Source organism: Parasteatoda tepidariorum, chromosome 1 (assembly GCF_043381705.1).
Source record: "Parasteatoda tepidariorum isolate YZ-2023 chromosome 1, CAS_Ptep_4.0, whole genome shotgun sequence".
NCBI classification, from domain to species: domain Eukaryota; kingdom Metazoa; phylum Arthropoda; class Arachnida; order Araneae; family Theridiidae; genus Parasteatoda; species Parasteatoda tepidariorum.
In genome coordinates this window covers 67,308,604-67,335,089 of record NC_092204.1, presented here as the reverse complement: position 1 = coordinate 67,335,089, position 26,486 = coordinate 67,308,604, and the positions used below count along the sequence as shown (strand labels likewise).

The following is a 26,486-nucleotide window of genomic DNA, read 5'->3' as shown; positions in this document are numbered from 1 at the left end:
ATTTTTGCAATCTAAAATTCATCTATCAAAAATAAAATAATTTTCTCTTACCTTCTTTATGATGTCCACGGAGTATACGGTGAGAACTTTGCCAAACCCCAGTTGAACACAACAATCCAAAACTGACACCAAAGAGAACAAAAACAACTGATATTTAACATTAGAAAATGGAATGGTTACCCCTCCCAGCAGCTGTCTTATAGGGATTTCGCATATGCTGCCCTTTATTGCATATTTACCGAACTATATTAATTGACCATGGAGGGTGATTTCATTTTTGATGGACAAAGTTTACTAGTCTGATTTACAAAAAGAAAGTTACAAAAATAATTTTTTTTTTTAAAAAAAATATTAAATAAAAAGTTACTATAAACATTTAACTAGGTAAAACTACAAAAATCATTAATATAACATTTAAATTGTTTAACAGCCATTAAAAATTATTTTGTGTCACAGACGTAGGGGATTTTGAAGTTATGTTTACTAAAAAATAAGAATGAAATATTAAATACATTTAGCAGAAATGCATATGATTTGTAAGTTACAACTTTACGAAAAATGATGAGGGAAAATATTAAGAAATCTGCTGTATTTCCTAATATTTTTTACTCCGGGACTTAAAAAATCACCTTTTTGTGAGAATGACCCAAATACAGCAGTTTTAATATATGATTCATTGATAGATTTCATACAAACTGTTAGAGATGATTTTGACAATTTAGAAAAAGAAGCAAAAAAAGTTAAAGATATTGCAAATACTAATGATAAAAAACGGCAGAAAATACGATTTCATGATGAAATTCCAGAACATGAAATATGATTCAGTGGCAAAGAACATTTTAAAGTTAATATTTTTTTTGTTCTATGCTATTCTTTAATTAGCAACATTAAAAAAAGATCTGAGGGATATAGAACTATTAACAATAAATTCAAAACAATTTTTCATGATAGTGATGTTTGTGACTCTTCAATAGAGGAATTAAAATTTTATGAACAAGATTTAAACCTAGCAAAACTGGAAAATGAAGTATTACAATTTAAGACTTTTATAAGTAAATAAAATATTATTTCGCCTGTATCCATGATAATAATATTATAGCAACATTCCCTAATTTAAACATAATTCTGAGAATTTATTTAACCCTTCCAATAAGCAATGCAAGCGATGAAAGATCAATCTCAGTAATGGTCAGAATAAAAAAATTCTAAGATCCACATTAGGCCAACGAAAATTAAATAGTTTATCATTACTTTATATAAAAAAAAAGAGTTATTAAATAACTGTATTAATTATGACAAACTAATTGACGAGTTTGCAGAATTAAAAGTGAGACAAAAGGCAATACAACTAATCAATCTAGGTATATTTGTTTAAGTATTATTGTTTGTTCTAATAAATTATTTTTATGTTTGTTTGTTTCAATAAATCACGTTTAATAAAATTTTGTACATGTATATTATTTTTACCCTTGTTTTTCTTGGAACCCGATAATTAAATAGAACTACACACTATATGCTTTAAAGCCAAACTATCAAACGCAAAGTATGCGTCATGACTGAAAAATAGGCCCGAAATTATAATGTTGCCTAGGGCCCGCTTTAGCCTTAGTCTGCCACTGCATAAGTGTCTGATAATTAAAAAAGCAATTATAGACTTTACTTGCAAAGAAGTCATATTTATTGGCAAATCCAAATTGGGTAATCGATAAAATCCACATTTTTCTGTCAATTTTAAATTTTATTTTAATTTTTGTAAATACGTATGTCGTACGTACGTATCATAATACGCAATCGTAATACGTATACGTATGTATTTCGTAAATACGTATTTCATAAATACATATAACGAAAATGGTTTGCGCATGATATCATTTCTTTAGCATCAAATCATGCAATGAATTTAAATTGTTATAATTTAGAGCATTTTAAGCCGTGAGAAACAAAAGTTTTCATAACACTTCTATTTATTAAAAAAATAAATAAATGTGATAAAATTTAAATATTTTCCTACTGAAAAATTTGTTACAACCTGGGCCCAGTAAAGAGAAGACGAGGCATGGGGCAGAATACAATCTAATTATTTATTTCATTAACTAAGACTTTTGACTAGAATTAAAAATATTGACTTTTATGAAGAAAAAAATGCTGAATAGGACACAATCACAAGGAGTTTGTAAAAAAAGGTCAGAGACTCCTCGTTAAATTTTTTTTTTAAAAGATAAATACTTACGCTTCAGCTTATTCCCATAAAATAAATAAAGATAAAAACTTTATGGATTGTAAACTTACAACTTTATTTTCAATAGCAAGAGACAAATCAAGGAAATATTTAAACATACAATTGAAACTGAATTTAGTTTCAGCACAATGATCAATTGCACTTGAAAATAACTACATTGTACAGTTATAAGACAAAATGAAACATCTTGTAAGTTAGAAAGAATAAATTAATGAATATATTTTTATGTAAACTAGAGACAAATGTAGAAATGCATGTTTATAATCGCCCTAATACATGAAGAAAATGTAATAGTCTAGATTATCAGAAACACATAGAGTGGAATGAATTTACATAGTGAGTAAACAAAAATTTAAGAGTACTTTTTACCGATTTGAATTACATACATGAAAAAAAAAGAAAACAATGAAAGAAATAGATAACTAGAAGGCACATTGACAACGTAAAAAATTATCATGGCAATATAAGGCTAAAAGTCGAAATTTGACACTGAGAAATTGAGATTCTTTAAAATGGTAAGGTAATAACTAATATATAATTTACACTCAAACATTTTTGAAATATTTTAAAATCTTTAAGTACTTTTGGTGAAGTTATAGTTTGATATATTTAGTATCATGAAGAGAATTACATATCTTTTAAATTATCAACTGAATTATACATCTCCTCTCTAAATTTTTGATCAGACCAAATCCTTTAATTTTTGAACTGGTCGGTTGCCTTAATTTTTAAAAAAAAAATTGAATTAAAAATATTTTGAGACTTCTGTTCAAAAAGAAATTATAGAATTTCTATACAAGAAACTGCTAATAGTGTTGTTGCAATTAATTGGTAGATTCCAGTGATGTAGCTAGACTTTCAGAGAGCGTAAAGAAAGATGAATAAAGAGACATTGCTTTGCATTTGAAGAATCTAGCACTTTTAGTTGTTATGCACAATTTAAAATGATGTACTTAAACAAGTTTTAATCCAAAATTATACTAATGTTTTACACATCATCCTACATCTTAAAATAAAGAAAAAAAGCACAACATTAAACTAATCAAAAGTTGTATAATTTTCATGGTTTTAAGAATGTAAAAAAATAAGCGTATTTCATTTAATGTCACACTACAGCAGCACAATGGGCTGTTCACGATGGTCTGGGAAACATCCCTGAGGATGATCCAAAGACATTCCAATTCAATTTTATCTTCAGCAGAGGGAATGGCTTTCCAGCTTTGACTACAAAATGAAATTAAGCGTTTAATTAAAAAGAAGATTCAGGACTGGCATAACTATCATTTAAATGAAAAAAAAATCCATATCTTATCAGTATCTTAATATTTTCTATCTTCAGTATCTTATTATTTTTAATAAAAAGGACTAAATTACATGTTTTAAGATGCTTCTTTCCTCATGATTGAACTTGACTGCTGAGAGGTGTGGACGGAAGGAAGAAATGTTTAATATAATAATCTTCCTTAAATTATCACAAATATACTAAAGATTGCAATTTTATTTACTTTATTCAACAATATTCTTTAATATATAAATTATTAGATTATCGACCAATCAGATTGGGAATTATAAATGGAAATTTTTTTAATTTTTTTTTAACGCGGGTGTTTTTTTTCACATTAAAAAAAATTGTGCAACAAGAAATTTTTAAAAAACTGATTTGATAATATTCTTTTGAACATTTTTGCATTTTACAAAACTCATTAATTTTTTGCATACTTATTGTTTAAGGTTTTTTCCGTGTGGCCTATAATGGTTTACAAGGTAAAATAAAAAAGAAAACAATTTTAAAAATAGTTATTTTAGAGGCTGTAATTGCCAATCTAAAACTAATAATTGAAGACTCTTGTTGCATAAAATTTTTTTTAAATAAAATTTCATGTTTTGAAAGTTTCTCAATAAAATTGCTCTGGGAAAAGTAAAGGTATGAGTGCAAATTATAATTCTTTAAGAAAATAAAAAAGGGTGAAAAGGAATATATGCAGATGCAATATTAAATGTCTTTCATATTAAATGAGAAAAATTATAGGGCTGAAGAAAATGTAAGTATTTTTAGAATAAAAAATAAGTAGGGCAAGTTCATAACTCAATTAAGTTTCATAAATTTTTAAAGGATATATTATTTTTATTTTCAAATTTTGCTTCTCAAACAATCTACCAATTTCAGCGCACATGATTTTAAGTTTAACTTTGAAATTTTAAATATTCCTTAAAAATTTCAAATGGTTGCTAATAAAAATCTTTTTAAAATAAATTCCTAGAAAAAAAATAATTTTAACGACTGGCTCAGCATTTTATAGTAAAATATTTTCAATTTACTAGTTTATGACTTAAAAATGCAAATAAAATGTTACTTCAAACACCTTAAAACGTTTGAAATAAATCCAAATAATAAAATATATTTCTAATTAAAGGAATGAAGTAATAAACCTTCAAACTTACACAATCTATTAATATATATATATCTACTCTATTAGTTACAAAATAACAAATTCCAACAAATTATTAAAAAAAAAAAAATTATAATATATTGCAGAAAATACTGAGCAGTGTATGCCACTGACGGTTTAATTATTGTGCAATACTGAACATTAGAACTTGATCTGAGCCATGCAAATTAGTACACAGGGGAAAAGAGGTTGAAGTTGATTATCAACCCCCTGAGCTTAAGTTTGAGCTTTTTCAAAACTTAATCTGACTGCATTGCAAAAAAAAAACACATTTTTTTTGTTGATATTTATTAAGAAAGTAGTGGATAGAAAAGTCTGCACTATTTTGTCCCAGAACTAGTGTTTGATTTAATTGGAGGAAAGGTATTAACATATCTAAAGGCAGCAAAAAACACAGCACAAACATAAAGAGTATTGCTTCTGTAGTCAGCTTTATAATTTTGTTATTTTCTTACAATATAACTTTTTGTTATTTATCCAATCTAATTATCAGGATCAGGTCCAATCGCAATTAAAATAGTCAGAAAATAATACCCACATCAATTTTCCAAATTTTTATAATACCAATTATAGCCCTATCCCACAAACATACTTAAATTTACTAATTGGTAATAGCTCAACTTTATACTGCCAGCATAACATTTTTGTTAAATTTGCTAAACACCTAAAGTGGCAGAAGCAGTATTGAATTTGACTGTTCTTAATGTTTCAAATAACTCCATATGGAAAGTACCAAACAAGTTAAAGAAAATTGCAGCTCTAATACTTTGCATAATTATGCAAACACATATAATATTAGTTAAATCAGCATGATTTGGGTTTTTTATGTCACAAAATTTAAAGAAAAATTCAAAATTATTATCATGTTTTTTTAGGCAAATATGGAGTTTATGAAAGAAAATACAAAATTCTAACACAGACATGTCACTATTGAATAGATTATTTGACTTAAAAAACAACCTATTATCTTCTATAAGCTTTGTTTTTCAAACATTTTTATTTACCTTTGAAATTATATTTAGTGGTCACATACTTTTTTTTTTCCGGCTTTAATTTCATAAAAACAGAAGGGTCAATATAAGATATTAAATCACTTCTATACAGTTAAAAAACAAAACTGAACTGTTTCAATCAGTGTTACAAAGCTTCATTTGCTCTATTTGTTAATAACATTTATGCTATCAATGATTAATATAATTTGTATATTAAATAAAATTCTTTTAAATTTAATAGGCTTATATTTTTGGATAAACAATCAAAATTAGTAAAATGCCCATAAGAAAATGTAGTTCAGAGCTTTGGAGATATACTTTTCTTCTTTCAAACATTTTCATATTTCAGTGATTATTTATTCAAAGGCACTTAATCCTCTAGCATGATACCATTATACTTTATTCAAGTTTAAAAACATAATTTAGACAGTTACAAAGCTCCGTGGAGACAGTTAATATATACTTTGAGTTTGGTTTGAACTTTTGGAATGAGAAACTAGTGAAATATTATTTTTAATAGTAAAAATTTCAAGTCTTTCAACTGCAGTATCTTTTAATTAAACTTAACAGGGCTAATTTTTCAGGACATACATAATGCGTGTAGAATTAAAGTACAGTTGCTCAAGGCTCAAAAAATAGAGATAAGTGTATAAACAAACTAGTTTTACAACTTTCAACACTATTTGTGTCAGAATTTAATATTTCCTTTCATAAATGAAGTGAATAGAGGAGAGGGATGAATGGTATTAATTATTTTTAAATATAAATTTTTCACTATATAAATTTTAGAGAGCTCTTTTAAAAACTAATAAAAAGAAAAATATCACAAAATTTTTTTTTTTCCAAAAAAAATTCTATAAGTAAAAATTTTACTATTTTAATAATTTCAAATGCTTTAATACAAATGCTTAATTTAGCTTTAAGAATAATTTTAAAACAAAGATAAAAAGTTCCCAAGACTCAGTATAAGTTGGCAAAGTGACAACAAAAATATGGCATGTTTATTTTATAAAAATAATAAAAAAGTAATAAAAATAATTAATGCCTAAATTATAGTTCGACTATAAATGCCAAAAATAGTTTCCTAATTTGTAAATTAGAAGGAACACTTAAACGTTTCAATATATATATATATAAAAGAAAAAAAAAAGACATCAATCCAATGAAAACTAATATAACAATGGTTTAAACATATAAAGTATATAACTTTCAAAATCAGAAACATATAACAATTGCAATCAAAAAATGACAAACTGAAATATAAATTGATCCTAAAAACACTCACCCTCATTGAGCACAAAAACAATTCATATAATAACTATATAATGATTATGCATAATAAAATCAACAGTATCAAAGGACCAGAATAGTACAATTGGATCACAGAACTTTGCACCTGTTATTGAACAAAAACATAACAAAGACTTTTTCTAAGAAATAATAATAAAAAAAATTTGTGACATAAATGTTCAATGGGTAAAAAATTCAGACAAAATGGCACATTATATACATACATATATAAAATCATCCCATGCTTAATATGAAAAACTTGTTAAAGTAAACTATGGTTCAAAAAAAATTTTTTTTCTTCAGAAATGCTAACTTTTTACACAATAAATGTTAATAATTTACTGTTTAGTAATTTTCAAGAGTAATTTTGATAAAACTTTCCATTTTACTTTGTAATTGCAAAACATATTTGTTAAAAAAATACAAGTGTTTAATTAGATTTTTGTGATGCTTAAAATGAAAAGATTCACAAAACAGAAAAAATTTAAATAATAAATTTTTTCCACAACTTTTAACAAATTCCGATTGCTCTCACTCCTTTCCTGTGCATTTAAATTAAAACAATAAAAATCCTGTTTTTAAAATTTATATTTTTTCTCCAAAACTTTACATTTGAACGGTATCCTGACAAATGCCTTTGTGTATGTTCATAAAAAATATTTGAATCATCTATATTAATAGAATGTGATACTAATGCTTAATAAATGTTTCTTTCAACCAATAATGTGCATTACAATAATTAGGTGTATTGCGACAGTTATTTTATACAATATTGCAACCATACCAAAATTTATGATGTATAAAATGAAAACAAGATTTAAAAAATTCTTATAAGTTTAGCAATGCTTTAGAAAAGTATTCTTTATAAGCAATTCACTTGTATTCTTTTAAAATAGTAATTTTCAGATCTTGTGGTGAAAAATGTTTAACTATTGAACATGTGGGGGAAAAAAATACTGAAACAGCCAGTTAGGTAAGATAAATTTCTTACAGTAAAATATTTATGTTTTATTCCAGCCTAAATGCATTTTTTTAAAATGAATATTTAATCTTGCTGACTATCAAATTATTTTTCTAAAGTTGAATTGTCATGAGGCTTTTGTTTAACTCTATTAAAACAGATCGAAAATGCGCTGATTTTCAACTACATGTACAGTAGTTTTACCTTCTAAATGAATAATTGCAATGGGATGTTAATAAAGACAATATTTTGTAATAATTTATATTTCTTTTGAAACATGCTATTTATCAAACAGTAACTAAGAAAATAAATGAAGTATATTTATTAGAAAAGTCAAGATTATTAGTATAGTATTAGTCATGCAAAAAAAAAGTTATCAAGTATTATCAATAAGCTTAGTACTTAATAATCACATTAATTAAAAAGTGAAAAGTAAAAAATAATTTTAAAAAAACTTAGCTACAAATTTAGCTTTATATTCATTGTATAAAACTTAGCTTTATTATGAATGTAAAGCTTTTAGATAATCTAGAAGATTTAGTTAAAAACCCTAAAAATGTCATCTTTTTACTCTGTTTTGAGTATGGTTCGGTGGCTTTTTAACATAAAATTAGTTTTCTGTGCATGTTTTTCAATTTTGAACTAATGCTTGACAGGTAAAATATGAAACAACTTAGCCCAAGATGATACATAGTTAAAGAATTAATGCAAAATTAATAAAAAAATAATAATTTACAAAGTTTATTAAAATTTTAAAAAATTAAAACATGCAAAGAAAGTAATTCAGTAAAACCCTACTTATGCAAATGCAATGACTAAAAATCTGACCATTCAATAAGTTTAAAAATAAAAGAATCCTTTATTGAGATCTAAAATTCTAAATGTCATACTGATATTTCATAGCTAACATCAGGATCACTTTTCCTTGTTTTGTAATCAGGTACAACATTTGCATTAGGAGCAACAACTTTATAACTAGGAGATAAGTTCTGAGTTAATCTGGAATGTTGACTAACATGAAATCGAGGATGCTGTAAATCACAATCACTTAAGTCCATAGTCTCAGACATTTCCATTGCTTTAACAAAAGATAACGGTCTGTTGCCTGGAGTGCGTGCAAACTCTCCAGAAACACTGCTCTGGCATGAATGATTTGAAGAAGATTGTTGACAATCTACGCAGTTATTTACATACAGTTGCTGGGGTGTATGAGCAATTAACAATTGATGACCATCATAATGTTCTTTGTTAGGACTATTATGAAAACTACTGCAACCTTTCGGAAATGCTTCCAGAACTGAAACATCAGTACACTGCCCTCCAATCATCGTTCTGTTAGCAATTTCTTGCAATTTATCCACTGTCTGGTTTCCTAGACAGCAAGTGTCAGATGCCAGCATCTTCCCACTGCTTGCAGATTCAGGAGACGTAAAAGAAATACCCTCCGGCTTAGAAAACATATCTTTCCGTTTATTGTACACATTAGAATAATAATTGGAGTTAGGTGCACAGGCATCAGCTGAAGTAGCGCCATAATCATACTTCATAAAGGAAGGGTTTTGACTTTGAGAACAATACAGGGTTGGATTTGAAGATTGTCCGGAGGTACAAGCACTCATTCTGGAAACATCCTTTGTAAATGGAGGACTATGAATTGATTGAGCGACTACGTAATGAGGAGAAGGTGCATGAAGCCTATTGTGGGGAGGAAGGGATCTTCTTGAGCAGTCAAACCTAATTGGCACAGGCGGTGTTAATGCTCTAGAGCTTCTATTTTTTGAATGAGATTCTGGCCTAGTATAAAGTGATTCACTAAGGCTTAAATGTAAACTCTCACGATTTAAATATGAAGGTGGAGAGCTTTCACAGTCAGTTGAAAGTGTTTGATTCGGTATCATGAAGTCATTTTTGTCAGAATAGGTAAAATGCACGGATGATGCCTGAAATGAATTTTTCAAATAAGAAAAAGTATGAAATCAATTTTTTAAGAATACAAGATTTTTAACACAGATGAATCATTCTAAACTGATTGATAAACTTCCATATTAAGTACTTTTAGTGCTCATATTAGTCATTTTAAGTAAATAGCAAATAAAATTATGGTCTAAAAAATTAAATAAGTAATGAGCTTTCATGTCAAATACTTTTATAACAAATCCATATATTTCAGTATGATTAAAACAATGCGTTATTTTTAGTTGATCTCTGGTCTTAATCCACTAAATAAATTTAAGTCACCTCAGGTGGGAAAGATGTCAAGGTTATTAGTGACTCATGTTAAATGCTTTAATAAAACAAAATAGATAATAGAGGGACTTTCAAACCAGACAAAAGAAGAAAAAAAGAAAAGAGACAAAAAAGTTGAAGATTAAATTCTCATATTAAACACTTAATATAATAAAACACTAAGTTTTCAGTAAAAGGCAAATTTTTTTTAAACTAACTAAAAACAAAAATAAAAACTTTGTCGAGTCAGGCGCCAAGCTTTTATATTATTTACACTTTTTCATAAATTCAAAACGAAATTTTATTGTCATGACTAAAAAATGGAATTAGTGGATAGAGCATAGTGTATTTGAATTGATCTCATTGGGTAATTAATGAAATAATGCTTCTATATATTAAGCTACATTGCTAGAAACATATTCAGGTTATGATAAATTGTTAAAAGTTAATTTTATATGTTCATAACATAGCACATAGTACCTGCTTTGTTCAGAGAATTGAATTTATTACTTGAATTTTTTTTTTTTTTTGCTAGATAATCAATGATAGAACACTAATAAATTTTGAAATACATTATTTAAAAGCTATTCACATAACCACATAATACAGGGTTAATTCTAGACCATAAAAAAGGCAGGAAGCTAAAAACTGAAAAGGGCATAATATCTCCTAAAAAAGGGTCTTGTATTTTACTAACATTTTTGCTTAGCTTTCATGAAAACCAAAACGTATTAAGTTCGTAATTTCACAAATAAAAAAATATTATTTCAAAGAAAAATAGTTTAACATAACAATTCCTCAGTTAAATTTAAACATTTTATAAATTAGTTTTAAAATTAGTGCAGTTCTTGCATTGTGAAAAAGTTGCATGTTGCACTAATAATGTATTAAAAATATCAGGATTTCCAAAATGATAAGTAACTGTAATAATTGTCAAAAAAGTGATCAGAAATTGATTTGGATTTATGATGCAATCATCTTAAATCAAATGCATAAAAAGTAAGATCTATAATAGGAAATTAGCTAGCCACAATATCATAATGAATACGTCAAAATTGAAAAATCCTAGAAGAAGTAGTTGAAAAATGATATGGATTTACGATACAGTTGTTGAGCATGCCAAAAAGTTACTCATTCAATTTGAAATATATACTTATCATAGTCATAATGACTTCATATAATGAACATGAAGATAAGAAAAAAACAAGTAGAAAAAAAAAGATTACAAAAATGTGCGTATTTGTGATGAATTGTGTTAACCCAAATTCAAAATTTGCATGTTGTAATAACATATTTAAAACATCAGCATTTGAAAAACCACATAGAAAGGGCTTCAAAAGTAATAAAAAATAGTTCGAAAAATTACGACACAATCATGTGAAAAAGGCAGAAAAAATAATAAATAACTGCTAAACAACTACTATTTAAGGATGTGAAATTAGAATGGAATTGCAAAAATTAAACGCACGAAAAAGTGATACATAAATACTGAATGCTGTAATAACATAATTAAAATATCTTAATTAGAAAAACCATGTGAAATGGGTAAAAACAATGATAAATAACTTCCAGCAAAAATACCAACAAACAATGTGAGATTACAATAGAATTGCCATGAATTGAATTTACAAAAAAAATAATAATTTTTGCATGTTGTAATAATGTACTTAACATAGATCAGAATTTGAAAAACCGTAGGGAATTTGGCTGGAAAATAAAATAAATACCTACTAAAAAATTATTGGAAAAATCACATGGATTTACAAAAAATCAATGCAAATAGACCATTTTGTTTTCTTTTTAAACATATTGGGAAATGCAATCAGGTTCACATTTTAAGTTAGTTCATTCTTTTATTTAATCAATAAAAAATAACATAACAAAGAAAATATTTTTGTACAAATTAACTAGGAAATGTAGTTGCAATTAATAAAAACATAATATTTTGCAATATTTGTGCAAAAAGAGTGAAATTATTTTTTTTTTGAAGAATAAAAATTAAAAGAATCAGAATAAGAAATTTAGAAAAATGAATGTCACATTTCAAATAATTAAAAAAAAAATGTCTTTTAAAGCAATATACTGTCAATATCACAAAAGCAAATACCTTCAGAGAGTTAGAACTCTGACTTTCATGAAAAGTTTGTTCTTTCAGACTTCTTGAAGAGTACCGATTACTTAAAGAATAAAAAGTGCCATCAGATTTAAACCTGGAATGAAAGCAGTTGAGTGAGTACATTGCCTTATTAAATTAAAAAGACACATTACCTCTGCATAGTTTTTTGAAGCTAAAACAGATAATTTTATTTACTAGAAAAACTAAAACAAAGAGACAACTTTTAATATTGGTGAAAATAAATATTAATAGATTAGAATATAAAAAAATAATGCATTTCATGATTAAAAACCAGTACAAGAACTTTATAAGTGATTGATTTTAAACAAATATGACAATACCCAATAACAGAATTGTCAACTTAAAAAAAAACAAAAAACAAGACAAGTAAGCGGATTTTTGTGAAGTCACTGAATGTTCTCCTACGAACCGCATAATTAAACCTTATGGTTAATACTAGCATTAGTTTGACCAACACCTGCAAGCATTACTTTCCTTGTTACTAACTTTATATTATTTGGTATTGATCCCATCAAAAGAATAAAAAATTAAGAAGGAAGCTATTTTAGTACAAATTAAGATATTACTCTTATAAGAGAAATCATCCGTTTTAACACACTTTGTTAAAAACAGACTTAATGCATTCTTTTTTACATTCATTAGAAATTTCAATTATATATATTTAAAAAGAATTAACAATCAACATACTCGAATTATAAAATCACTTAACTGGAAGAATGAGTTTTAGGGCTGTATGCAAAGTGTGCCTGGGTCCTCCAATGCATTTAGTGATATAGAAAAAAGTCTGAGAAAATATTTTATGAGGCTGAGGTTCAGAGATTCGGCACAAAAACCTGAAACTCAGGCCTAAAGGCTGAAATTTGGCAAGTTTGCAGTAATTAACATCATTTGTATAATTACCTAAAATATATATATAATAAATGATGCTAAGCTAATTGCTGGAAGCTCTGATGCATCATTTAAAATATACAAACAACAAAATGTCAATGAAAATGTTTGTGAAGAGTAGAAAAATAAAAAAAACTTTTTATAATATTTAAAAATTTAAAAAAAAATAAATAAATAGAAGGCAGGTATATAAACTTCATTTCAATATTTTAGATTTTTAAACCTTTTATTCCTAGATTTGATGACAGATTAATTTGTTGTCCGAACTAGATGTTACTTTACATGCTTTTCATTTACTATTTATGCAAAAACAGATAGTTCTTAATTTTCCTGTTTATGAGTTTCTGCACAAACAATAAAATTTAAAAAAAATTATAATAAAAAAATGTGCAATGCGATAATTATGGTTTAGTTTTTAATTTCTATATATTTAGTCAACTGTTAATGGAAAAGTATATACAGAAAACATACCTAAGAACTTAATGTATTATTAGACAATTTATCACCAAGAAATTATTGATCATGTTACATTGAGTTTCGAAAAATTTGTGAAATTAATTTAAATTTCGAACATTTGTAATAAATGTAAGTTCAAAACTTTTCAATATTATTTTTCTTTTCAGTATCCTTTTTCTTTCTTCATATGTAAAAGCTCTTTTAATCAATTTATTTTATACCCTCGTTAAATAGCTGACCCAATTTTGAGTTTATGGCCCTAGCGTTGTAATTTTGAACCCTATCAAAAAGACAAAGGAGCTTTTGGATCATATGCCCAGAGGTATTGATTTGTTATGGGAACTTGGAGGACTTTGTGACACTAACAGATTTAACATGCACCAGTCAACACAGGAATTCTTCAGCCAGTTGGATTCTAACTCCCATTCTCCCAAACAAGAGTCCAACGTCCTACCAACCAAGCTTTCCTGGCCCTCTTTTTTAATAATTGGCATAATTGATAACATGAGAAAACATAAGGTCATTTTTTAGAACACAATCAAGTTTCATACATATTAAGTAACCAAAAACACTTAGCACAGTAAAACATTTAAAAAATGATATAACGACAACAGGATTAAAAATTTGTTAATAAATCACACAGTATTTTTATTGCATACCTTGGAAGTGGACTATTACACAAAGTATATAGCATGTTTTTACAGCAGCCTCTTGAATACGGATTTTTATCCTTAGAAAATTTTCCAGTCACCTTAAATAAAAAACAAAAAAATTGCAATACAAAGAATTAAGTTTTTGATAAACATATAGACTGAATTAGTTAATCTAATAATCCAATATGATTTAACAAATGCAATTTTAATCACACTGCAGCAAATTGTTTTTACAAGAAATAATTGCTTTTGCCTACTTATTGTCAGAATTAAGCTTAGTCATTTTCAAGTTTGTTAAAGGATATTTTTTAGTTACAGTTTCCATTTTTGTCCCATTCCATATACATATTTTATTTAGCTTTCTAAAAGCTATTAATAAAAACATTTACTTTTTGAGTGATTTACAAACTATAAAACAAATTCTTCTCATTTTTTAATATAAATTTGTTTAAATTTATCAAATATTTTAATCAAAATTAATATTAGTTACCTTTTTGTACACTGACAAAAAGCCGCATCAGCCAATAGTTTTAAAATTAAAGAAATTTTAAACTTATCAGAACTTGCAAAACTAAATTCACAAAATCATTAAAATACAAAAATTTGTTAATTTTCACAAGTCTTAATAAAATTCATAGAAACTAACAGAAAAAACACAGAGAATTGAAATATCTTTTAAACACTTGCCTGCTCATTTGTTGTCTTTCCTCTGATTATTAACATCAGATGATAGATTGTTAGGCCAAGGATGGGAATAAAGAGAATTATTATTAAAGCAATAATACCAAGGCTATTTAGTAAGTTAAGTAATTAGCAACTGAAGCTTCATATAAATATTTGCCTTATACATTGAATGTTTTCCAGGAGCCAGAGAAAGTGGAGCGTACTCTGAATCATTAATTTACCAACTCATAAAAAGTACAAAAAAAAAAAGTTTAATTGACTAAGTGTAAGAATTCTGTTTTGTTTTCCCTTTATATGTTAAAAAAAAAGATTTAATATAAAGGGAAATGCTTCAATATATATACTTTTATTTGTATTCGAAAATATTAATAAAAATGTGTTGATTATGTGTTTTGATGCAACCTTTTGATTAAAAAAAAATCAAGATGCATTGGAAAATTTAATCTTGGTTATTCAGATGGGTAGCAATAAAGGAAACGAAGGAAATAAAATAAAAATATGACCACCGAAGCTAACGTCTTCAGAGGGTACCTGCCCCGGTAGTCATAAAACAAAACCATTTCTATTGAGGGAGAAGCAAATGCCTAAATTAACTCACTCAGTATCCCAATGGTTTTGTATAGAAGTTCAGGAAAAATCATGAAATACAAATAACCAATTTAGAAAAGAAACTCAAACAAAATCATCAGAAAATAAAAACTCACTTAACCAGGTCAAAACAGCGATTTCCTTTATTGCTACTTTCATACTTTTTTTGAAATTTCTGCTGCTTTTTAACGAGTTTTTTTCAAAGAAGTTTTATCTATTTAGAATTTAAAATTTTTTTTGTTTTCCTTTAGTATTATTCAGATGGGATGGTCAAACTGAATTTTGTGTCAATAGTTCCGAAACTTTTAAAACTAATGAACAGAACATGAGTAAATTTTCTGACTTTGTGAAGTTTTTTTTAAAGGAATTATAATTACTTTTCCTGACAGAATCAAACATTGAAAATAAAATAGTGTCAAATAAAAATTATTGCACCATGTAAAACCTATTAACAGGATTGCACGAAATGTTGGAAACTGAGTACTGTAGTCAACTCTAAAGTTTAAGATTTTACTCCTACTGGCTCCTATTTATAGAAAACATCAAAAGAATAAATTATGTACTAAAGGATACGTCATCAAAGTTGTGAGCCTCTTAATATTATCAAGATGATCTTTCAAATAAAAAGAACAAAGGCATAGAATTGAGATCATATGAATGCTTAACCAGAAAAGGAACAAGAAGAAATAACGATAGTTACGTCGGCCAATGCAATTGTTAACCCAGGGGCAGTGATGATCAAATGTCTAAAAAAATAATAATGTTTACATCATATAAAACCACTGTAAAAATAAAATTTTACGTAGGTTAAAGTAACATAAATACATATATATTTATATAATTAAGGTACCCATACACTGAAAAGTTCCATAAATCGACGACACCACTCGGCAGATATTGCTAGCCAAAATTTGTATGTTTTGTTTAAATTTTGAGTTTTAGTTTACAACAGTTAGTTTGGGTAAATGAGTGGCCTGCCATTAGAGAGTGGGGCTATCAAATGCAACAAATCAAGTTTTGTAATGTCATGGCTTTAAATTTGCATAGATTTTTTAAATCAGAAATAATCAAACTGTGCTGGCATCAACACCATGTAAATTATGTGAGAGTTTAAATAAAACTGTAACTCGCACTTCGGTGCTTACTGCTATCTAGCTAATTTTTGCTGCTGAAATCAGTTATGTTTCACCTATCATTATGCTTAGCTAGTGTGTTACCTCTTGATGTTCATTATGCACGGGGGTTTTTAACAATAAAGTATTGCTTAAATTATTGCAAGTGCCTGAAGCTTTAATTTAGGTGAAGTTAAGCTGGCCTAAAGCAAATAGAAACAGGTATACTCCTTAGTATAGTCAGTGCGTTCTTATTGTGATTTTATATTTTCAACTTTATAAGTAAAATGTGTAAACAAGTCACAACATTCGAAACATCTCCTTCAAAAACTATTAATAATTAGACAATATTAAGAAACATATCCAAATAAAAAAATCTGCTATAAAATAATTTGAAACTAAAGTATAAGTTAACTATAAACATTTATGGTAGCATTATGAAAAAACTGCTAGCTTTTAAAAGCATTGGATAATATAGTTGAATCTTATTAAAGCAAAGTTCAAAGATAGCAATATTTTCATGTTGTACGATAAGACAGCAAAAGGTATTTCTGATGACTTTCACTAAAGAGCAGTTATATCAAAGAATTTATATTATATCTGTAAAAAAAAAAAGAAAAGAAAATGTATAATTACAACACATGTCTTTTAGCATACAATATTACAACATTATTTAAAACTTGACAGTCATCCATTTGAGTATTTAAAATTGTTGATAATAAGAGTTTCTTGTAAAAAAAAAAAAAAAAAACTTTTACTTTTTCTTCCAGTCCAGTACTAGTTAAAATATATTCTGTTTTCTTGCTACTCTCATCCATCTAAATAAAGCAAATCATTCTTAGCAGTTTTCATTCATCTTTTTTCTTTCTTGGCAGGCTTAAACTCATTGATTAGATAAACTGCTTCACTTTGTTTTCAATTCTTAAATACTGTCGTAAGAGAACAAGCAGGAATTCCATATTTTGATTCAATTATTGATTTTTATAAAATCTTATAGCGCATATCATACTACACCATTTGCTTAGTTTTTTCAAATAAAGAAATATTTCCCCTGCTCATTTTTATAACAAGAGCTCCAATACAACTAGAATCAACAACACGCTAGCAATCAAAGGAAGTGCTTATAAAAGAATGATAATCACAATACAAGGTGCGTAGCCAAAGTTTTCAACAAAAAATAAGAACCTTTTTAAGCACTCAAAAAATATTTTTAAGCACTACAGACATTAACAAAATGCAATATAATTTTCGAAGACTTTGCATGATCATGATAAAATAACCAGTTTCTGACAAAGAACTCTTATCTTGATTATATAAACCATTATAAAAAGATCAAGAGGTTTTTTGGTTCGATATCTAAAGGTGGAAAATGAAGCCTGAAATCGAGAATATCTTGCAAAATGCATAGTTGTATATGAGAGTACAAGAATCTCACCAAGCCCAGTTCAGTATATTCATATACGAACCCACAAGTATTTCATCAAAGATGTAAAATGACTGGAGCTTTCATGTGCTAAGGACCGATGGGACGCCGAAATAGATTGTGGTTTAACTTATTGTGAAAATGTTGAATAGAACAATGTGAAAAGCACGCTTTTGAATAATGCATGGCAAAAATCGACAAAGTAAAGAAAGAAAAATCTCATTTTCGAAAAGGGAAAATTAAGCACTTTTTAAAAACATCCATTATAAAAAAGCACCTTTAAGAGCTTTTAAAAAATAAAATCGAAAATAAGCACCTTTAAGCACTTTTTAAAAACACTATGCACTATGCAATAGAATTCCATCATCAGTTGTTTCACTGAGGAAACAACTGATATCACACTTTTTTCACTTTTCCCATGATAATCATCTAGATCAGCACCACTTACAACATTGTCAAAGGCCCACGTCTCTGCACTTGCTCGGTTGATGACATCACCAACTGTAAATTGAAATTAAATAACTGTGACCACTACCTACCTTTTCTAAAGACAAAGGTACTACCCTGATTTGTATAGTTCAAGATAGGAAAAGTAACAAACCTGTTTCTAAATCGACAGTAAGAGGGACTTGTTTTTATTAGCTGTAATGTCCATTTTAAAGAGGAAAAGCTTGTTTTTATATTTCAATTCAGGGTGTCCAGTGAGAAGACATATTCCAATTCGCTGAAAATCCAAGATTTTTCCTCTATCGTGCAGATGATATTTAATATAGAATTTTATTTAAAAAAAATACTTTATCATTTAATATTTATAATCAATCAGAGTAAAATCAAAAATTATATTGGTGGACATATACAGTTATATAATAAAATAAATATTATGTGTTTGAAAATAAGACAGGTTTCAGTCTGGATCTTAAAAAGGGCATTACATCCCCCTAAAAAAAGAAAAAAGACATTTTATCCCCCTAAAATAGAACATTCACCACAAAAAGGAACATTGCACAAATATTTGCATTGCTCGCAATTCACAAATATTTGCATTGCTTTTAAGAGACCTAAAATATACAAGTCTATATAGTTTTATCATAAAAAATCTTTTTTTTAAAGAATTAGTTTAATTTAAAAATAATTCAGCAGATATATTAGTGCATTCAATAAATCGGTTTCAAAATTAGCATAATTTTCGCATTTTGAAATTGATGCTTGTTGCAATAGAATATTTTTAAAAAAAACAGGATTTTAAAAACGATGCTAAAATGGCTGAAAAAGCAATAAATAACTGTAACAACTGCTGAAAAAATCATTGGCATTTGATGTGGATTTGAGATTGAATCCTTGCGAATCAAGCGTGAAGGTGATTCCAAAAATACAAAACTCACTAATTATATTATTGTATTAAAAATATTGGGATAGAAAAAAAATTGCACTGCAATAGCAGAAAAGAGAGACTAATGTCAGCTGAAAAAACAATCCTTAAATGACAAAAGATAAAATGCTGTGAACTGAGTTAGTCAAAAAGTGACTCCTCGAGTTAAAAAGGAAAGCTTATCATGATAACATAGTACAAAGAATATCAGACTTTTTGAAAAAACCATGTGAAAAGGGCTGAAAAATTATTAATAACAGTTGAAAAGCGTTGCATTCATCAAGATGAATTTATTATAAAATCTTTACAAATTAAACAAATGAAAAAGTGATAATTCAAATTCAAAATACTTATGCCGTAATGGTATTGTATTAAAAATATCTGAACTTTTTTTTTTAAAAAAAAGGTAAATAACTTGTGAAAGAACAATCATGAAATGACGTGAAATTACAATAGTACCAAATCGTTCCAAATAATAACCTGCCTAATAAATTCATCAAAAAGTGATAACTCAAATTCGAAATTTGTATCTCCTAATAACATAGTACTTAAACATCATAGAATTTTAAAAACTATGCAAAAAGAGTAAAGAAGACAAATAATTTGTGAAAATCTATGTTAAAACGATGGGAAATTACAATGGAAATGCTTGAAACAAATGACTCAAATTCCAAGTCTCAATATCAGTGTATAAAAATATCAGAATCTAAAAAAAAAAAAAAAAAAAAAAANAAAAAAAAAAAAAAAAAAAAAAAAAAAAAAAAAAAAAAAGTGAAAGGGGCTGAAAAGTTATAATTTCCAAAAAGCTATCATCAAAATATGAGAAATTACGATAAAATTGTCAAAAAATTGAACGTTTTAAAAAAGTGATAGCTCAAATTTGAAATTTGCATACCCATATAATGTATGATATCGTTTCATACATTATATGTGGGAAACTACTAGGGAAACGACAGAGAGAATATTACAAATTACTGCTGAAAATACAATCCGAAACTTCAATATCACTTGGAAGAAATATGGGAGAAAACTTGTCTGTGCCATTCTTAGTGAAACGCTGCTCATGGATTGAAGTATTAATTGCTTGATGTGCGATTGTTTTAAACCTTTTCCCCGTTTTACTAAAAATTTTTAGAAATTCCTTGATATTTCCAAGAAATTTCCAGAATCAATAAATTCCCTGATACTTCTAGGTTTTCCCTATTTTCCCTGTCACTGGACCACCTGCAATTAAACTTTAAAATAATTATTGTTTTTCAAAATATCTTAATGAGGCAATTTTTTTCTTCTTCCTCTTAGGCTAAAATTTGTAAGCCGTTTCATCTGTATAAGTTTTGAGTGAATTGAAAAAATAAATAAATAAATACTGAGAATTTCTTTTGAGATCAAAAAGCATAAAATCGATCCATTTTCTTAGCACTGAATAGTTACTCGAATGATGCAATTCTTATATTCTAAAGCTGGTATGCGGCATAAGCATTATTTGTACTAAAAATATAATGCCATTTTAGAATTTTTACTATAAGCATCTAACTGAATTGAAAAAAAGTAAGTAAAAAAGTTTAAAATTCTATCACTATAACGACAAGAACTAGATTATTTTTTAAACACTAATTTAGAACACATCTCATATAATATTTGCACAAAATTTTATGCTTTTTTTAGAAGGTCATATATAAGAAAAGTTATTCTATATAATCACCATTTAAAAAAATTTATCCTGCAAAAAACTTTAAATAGATAATTGAATAAGTTAAGTAAACCTATCAACAAAGAAGATAAATTTTTCACAGTACAAACAGTTTTGACAAATAAAATATCTATCAAAAATGATCAAAATCTACTCTTGTAACAAAGTTTAAAATTTCCTTATCATAGTTTTTAAAAGTATACAAATTTTTGATTTAGCTTTCATCACCACAATAGCTAATAATAATAATTTCAAAATTTCCCCCCAGCAGGAACATGCTGTAAGTCATTTTAACAAGCTGCGGATTATTATTTTTATTAGTTCTAAGATGAAGGAAAAGTATATATATATATATATATACACACACATTATTGATAAGGCCAAGAGAGTTGAAACATTTTAGATAATGACCTGAATCAATTGATCAGTTCCCAATTTTTTTGGCTACGCAACCCTAATTAATAAACCTTCTTTTGGCGGAGCCCATACTTTATAAATAAAATTCTATTAAGATAGTTGAGGGCGTTATAACCTATAAAAGACTATTAAAATATTTAGAAGAGTGAAAATATTTCCTCATTTCATCGTTAACAATTTTAAATTAGGTTTTATTTCCAACAGTTAAATTTGCAGTCCTTGTGCTATATTCTTGTCTAGTCTAGTTTAAGTGTTTATACATAAGCTGAAAATGAATAAAATAAACCAAATTATGGTTTACTTCAAAATAAATGTAAAAGAACAGTTGTAAATGTTGAAAATGGTTATTTCAAAAATGGTTTCCGTCATAAAAGAATTTAGTTATTTTATTTTGATTTGAAAAGTGCAATCTGAAATACAAATGCAATATTTTATAAATGTTTATTTGTTCAATATATTATTAGAAACATATTTTCTGTTAAAAAATGCCATTTCCCGTTCATTGACATTTTACTTGAAATAATTTCATAAAGGAAACCTAAAGACTAAATTATAGATTGGATCTAATATAATCAAAGATGGAAAAAGTTACAATTAATTAGAGGTTATAAAAGTAGTATTCCTTGGTTATAAAAAGTACTAACCCCTTTCTCATCATTTGGGAAACGATGGATCAGTAATTATATATATTTCTGGCAAACAGAGCAATTTTTTTTATCTACTTGTCATTTTTATTACACGTAATCACAATAGTAAATGGTAAAGCCTAATCTTTTAAGTTTGTATGCAATGTCTGGTAGCTTAAAGATCACAGACAAGTTTTGAAAGATGTAAGTGCAGCAAAAAGTTTTGTTTCAGGCAAAATTTTGATGAACTTAGCGCAACAGATTTGGTAAGATTTCAATAAAATTGGAAACATACCAATATTAAACCACTTGACTTTGGATCAACAGGACAGATAAAAATCTAATGCTTATATAATTAAAAATATTAATAAACATTGATAAAATAATAAAATTACTACCTCTATGCAATTATCACAAACTCCACAATGGACACATCGGGGAGGACGGTAAAACTGGCATGTTACACACCATTTCAAACGCACTTTTATCCCATTAATTTCAATATCTTTGTAAGTAGGTGAAATACCATCACCCTTCAACTCATCTGGTTGAGCTATAAAGTATTTTTTGGATATAATTTAAATTAACATAAAGTTTTATGGACATTTCAAGAGAAAAACAAAATTTGTATAAAAGAAAATATCTAAGAATTACCTTTTGGAATAATACCAGGATTCACAAAAGTGGCCAAAGCAAAATTTATAATCACAAAAAAAGTAATCACTCCTTGGAATATAGGAATTCCGATAGAATACACTGACATTAAATATCGGCATCTAAAAAATTGAAAATAAAATCAGTCAAATGTTTTGATTAGCATTTATATAGTCAAGTCTCAATATTACAAATTTCAAGAACACAATTTTTTGATATCACACTAAGTCAAATACATTTTTCTGTGATCCTTAATTTAACAAAATATTTTAGGTCACCAAATTTTTTCCCTTACTTCTTAAAATCTACCTACAATGCCAATGGAGTGTGGCGAATAAAATCATTGCCAAGATGACACAAAATAATGCAACCCTAAAACAGAACATCTTCACTACCACTATAAATATTAAATACCAATTCAGTAGTAAATAAGACATGTTATCTTGATTCATCAAAAAGTAGCTTTTGATGGAAGAAGGTTGACATCTTTGATAAATTCACTCCATATTAGTGTTTAATACTTAAAGTGATAGTTAAGCAGCAGGAGAAAAAAAAGTCACTATAAATTGAGAAAATTATTCACTGTACGAAAGAGCAAAACTAATTTTGCATATTACATAACTTATATTTTTATTTCTATAACTACTGGATTCAACAAGGAACGCAATGAATATTTGACCATTATTCGGCATTTGGCTCTTATGCAAATATTCGCAAAGTATTAATTGGAAGATTATTTACCAGCAAAGTTTTTTGTGGGAAATTTTCATAGATTTAATAAAGAATAACCTAAAATCATATTTTTAGTATACATTAGAAAAAGTTTTTATGCATATTTGTTTAGTTTGAAACTTGTTAATTTATGTACTGAAAGACACTTGGAAAAGTGAAATTTGAAGAATTGAAACTAGATTACTTGATACAGAGACGTGAGTTTTGTAATGTTGATTTTTTTCCTCTCTTTTTTAATTATACAGGGGTGATTATGAGTCCAACTCAAAAATCCTGAAAAATACTTGATTAAAATCATTAATGACCCATTTCAAAAAAGTAATGTCTTTAAAAATTTAAATCATTGATATTTTCACAACATGAAATTCTAAATAAATTATATGCAGCATAATTTAAATTAATAATTATGTTTAAGTTTACTCTTATCTTTAATCACATTTATTATTCTACCAGAAAAAAAATATTTAAAAATCAAAGAAATGCCAAGTATAAATTTTAGTTCTAATGTTTCAAATAAAATATACAAGAATTTTCATACATAAGTGTGATTGATGATTACTTGAAACTTTTGCAGGTTGAATTTCCGAAAATTTCCGGATCGCGGTAAGTGAAAAATCCGGAAATCCAGATTTTTTCCGGAGCACAATCATCTCTGATTATATTCAGGAAAGTCAATTTTATCGTTTTTTCAACACTTTATGTTTAAAAATTAAGAACTTTTTTTTTGTTTCATTTTAGCTTATTATTTTTATCTTTCTATTTTGTGCTTGTTAAAAGCAAAGCATGTTAACAAAGCGTTTCTAATATACTTTATTCTCTTATTGTCGCATTATTCTTGTGCAGTATGACAGATAACTAGTAACATAGAAAACGGTGATTCTCAATGTTAGAATTATATTTCAGAACTAAGAAAAAAAAATTTCAGTTTCTCTTTTGATTTTTTTTAGCTTTATATTTATCAGCAATTTTATTATGGCAGCATTTTCTCAAGAACGCTTCTATGGAACGTTATTCTTTAATGGTAATCTTTTTTTCAATTAATAACTTTAGCGTTAAATTTTTCATATAAAAATGGAGAAAGATTTTAATTTTTATTTCTATCTAGCTTTTTTTTTTTCAAAAAATTTATTCTAATAGACATTTAAGGCAATTAAGATGATTTCTATTAAACTTTAATCTTTACTTTTTCTTGAAAATATGGTAATTGGAACAGCTTTAAAATTTTCTTTCAAAAATTAAGATCAATTTATTATTTTTTTCATTTTGCTTTTATATTTTAAAAGGCATTTTTATAATATTGCTGCATTTTTAAAAGCGTTTTTGATAGACATTATCTCTTCTGTTCTTTCATGAATAACATTTATGGAAAATATTATAGTTAGCATTAAAGTTTTGTTTACAGAATTAAGACTTTTTTTCTATTTCTTTTTTTTTTTCCAACTTTACTAAAGTGTTTTTTAATAGCTGCTACTGTTAATTTTTTTGATCTTAAATCTTTTTTGTTATCTTAATATCTTTATTATCTTAAACATTTATAGTAAAGTTTTTTTTCCTTTTACCCCATACCAATAATACAGCTAAGTTTTGATTATTTTTCAATAATGGCAAAACTTATTTCAACAAAAAATATTTATTAATGCTTTTTTTAAAAAAACAAAAAATGCTGCTATTCAGCCAAATCACTATTTGTTACATCCCTAAATTCAACATTGCTTATGTTTATAGAAACACACTCAAACCAATATTCTTCAAGAACCACAGATTGTATATACGTATATAATCACATATATAATGAAACATATATACATACAATAAAAAGAGAACTTATTCTTTCACATACATTACTAACATATCATTTTTAAGTTAAATTTTCATTTGTATGTAAGGATGAAATGAAAAGCAATGTTTAATCATTCTTTTTATCATCTTATAATGCTTATGGAAGAAAAATGCATATTTTTTATTCATTGATACTAAAAGTGTAAAAATATCTCATGATCATACTATATAATAGCCTAATCACTTTTAATTTAGGGTCTTAGTATTATATAAACCAAAAAAAAAAGAAAAACTATTTTTTTTCACTTTGATATTTTAAGATATATATAACCCTATTATATATATTTATGTTTCCTTAATAAGAGAGTTGACATCTGTCTATAAGGCAATCCTTGTGCCCCCTGGAACTACATTAAAGAAAAGGGGAATTAACATTAATAAAAATTAACTACTTACGGAAAAGCAAAAAAGATTCCCGTTGCACAAAGCAAAAGAATCCAAGCAACAGAAGCAGGTAATATTCTTGTTATTGGGGTACACTTTCCCATCTTAATAGTTAAAAAAAATTTGCATCGTTCCCCCAAGTTAGGAGAATTTAAGTAAGGTTCATTACTACTTGTATCCGAAATGTTATGAAATACAATATCAATTTAAAATACAAAGTATAAAGGACATGGTTGAGATTTTTAACAAATCTTAAGTTAATTAAAATACGGAATGAGATATTTAAATTAATTCATGTATCGTAGTCTCACAAACAATCTCAACACAGATCTTAAATAATTTATGGAGTCAATCATAAAGTGCATAAATTAACTTAGTGTATTAGCAATTAAGGTTTCAAAATATTATCTATTCCTAAAATGTTTCGTCGTTAAAAGGTTTACACGTTTAAGAAAATCGAGACAGGCTCGACAACTTTTGACATTTTAAGCAAATCTTCATAACAACAATTAGATAGAAGAGTTAAAATCGCAGTGTACTTATAAAGATGTATATAATTATTTTTGAAAATTAGAAATTTATAAATATTTCATTTCTATTATAAAAAAGTTATTTTATTATTTTAAGAGTATCTAAAAATTTGAATTGAATAGAAATTTATTTAATTATTTATTAT

The 26,486-nt window shown here is 26.7% G+C and overlaps 1 protein-coding gene across 2 annotated transcripts; it reads right to left on the bottom strand.

Annotated features, from left to right (window-relative positions):
- Window positions 1-2,269: 2,269 nt before the first annotated feature.
- Window positions 2,270-26,335, bottom strand: LOC107456637 (palmitoyltransferase ZDHHC5-A). Of its 2 annotated transcripts, XM_016074544.3 has the most exons (8): window positions 25,823-26,334; window positions 22,856-22,977; window positions 22,600-22,754; window positions 16,138-16,310; window positions 14,980-15,082; window positions 14,299-14,390; window positions 12,266-12,368; window positions 2,270-9,872 (listed from the first exon to the last, which is right to left on the bottom strand). In XM_016074544.3, the coding sequence occupies exons 1-8, from the start codon at window positions 25,912-25,914 to the stop codon at window positions 8,817-8,819; spliced, it is 1,896 nt and encodes a 631-aa protein (XP_015930030.1). In that variant the 5' UTR covers window positions 25,915-26,334; the 3' UTR covers window positions 2,270-8,816. The 2 variants fall into 2 exon arrangements, with proteins under 2 accessions (XP_015930030.1, XP_042900783.1); XM_043044849.2 differs by lacking the exons at window positions 14,980-15,082; window positions 16,138-16,310 and having other exon boundaries at window positions 25,823-26,335.
- Between the last annotated feature and the right edge of the window lie 151 nt (window positions 26,336-26,486).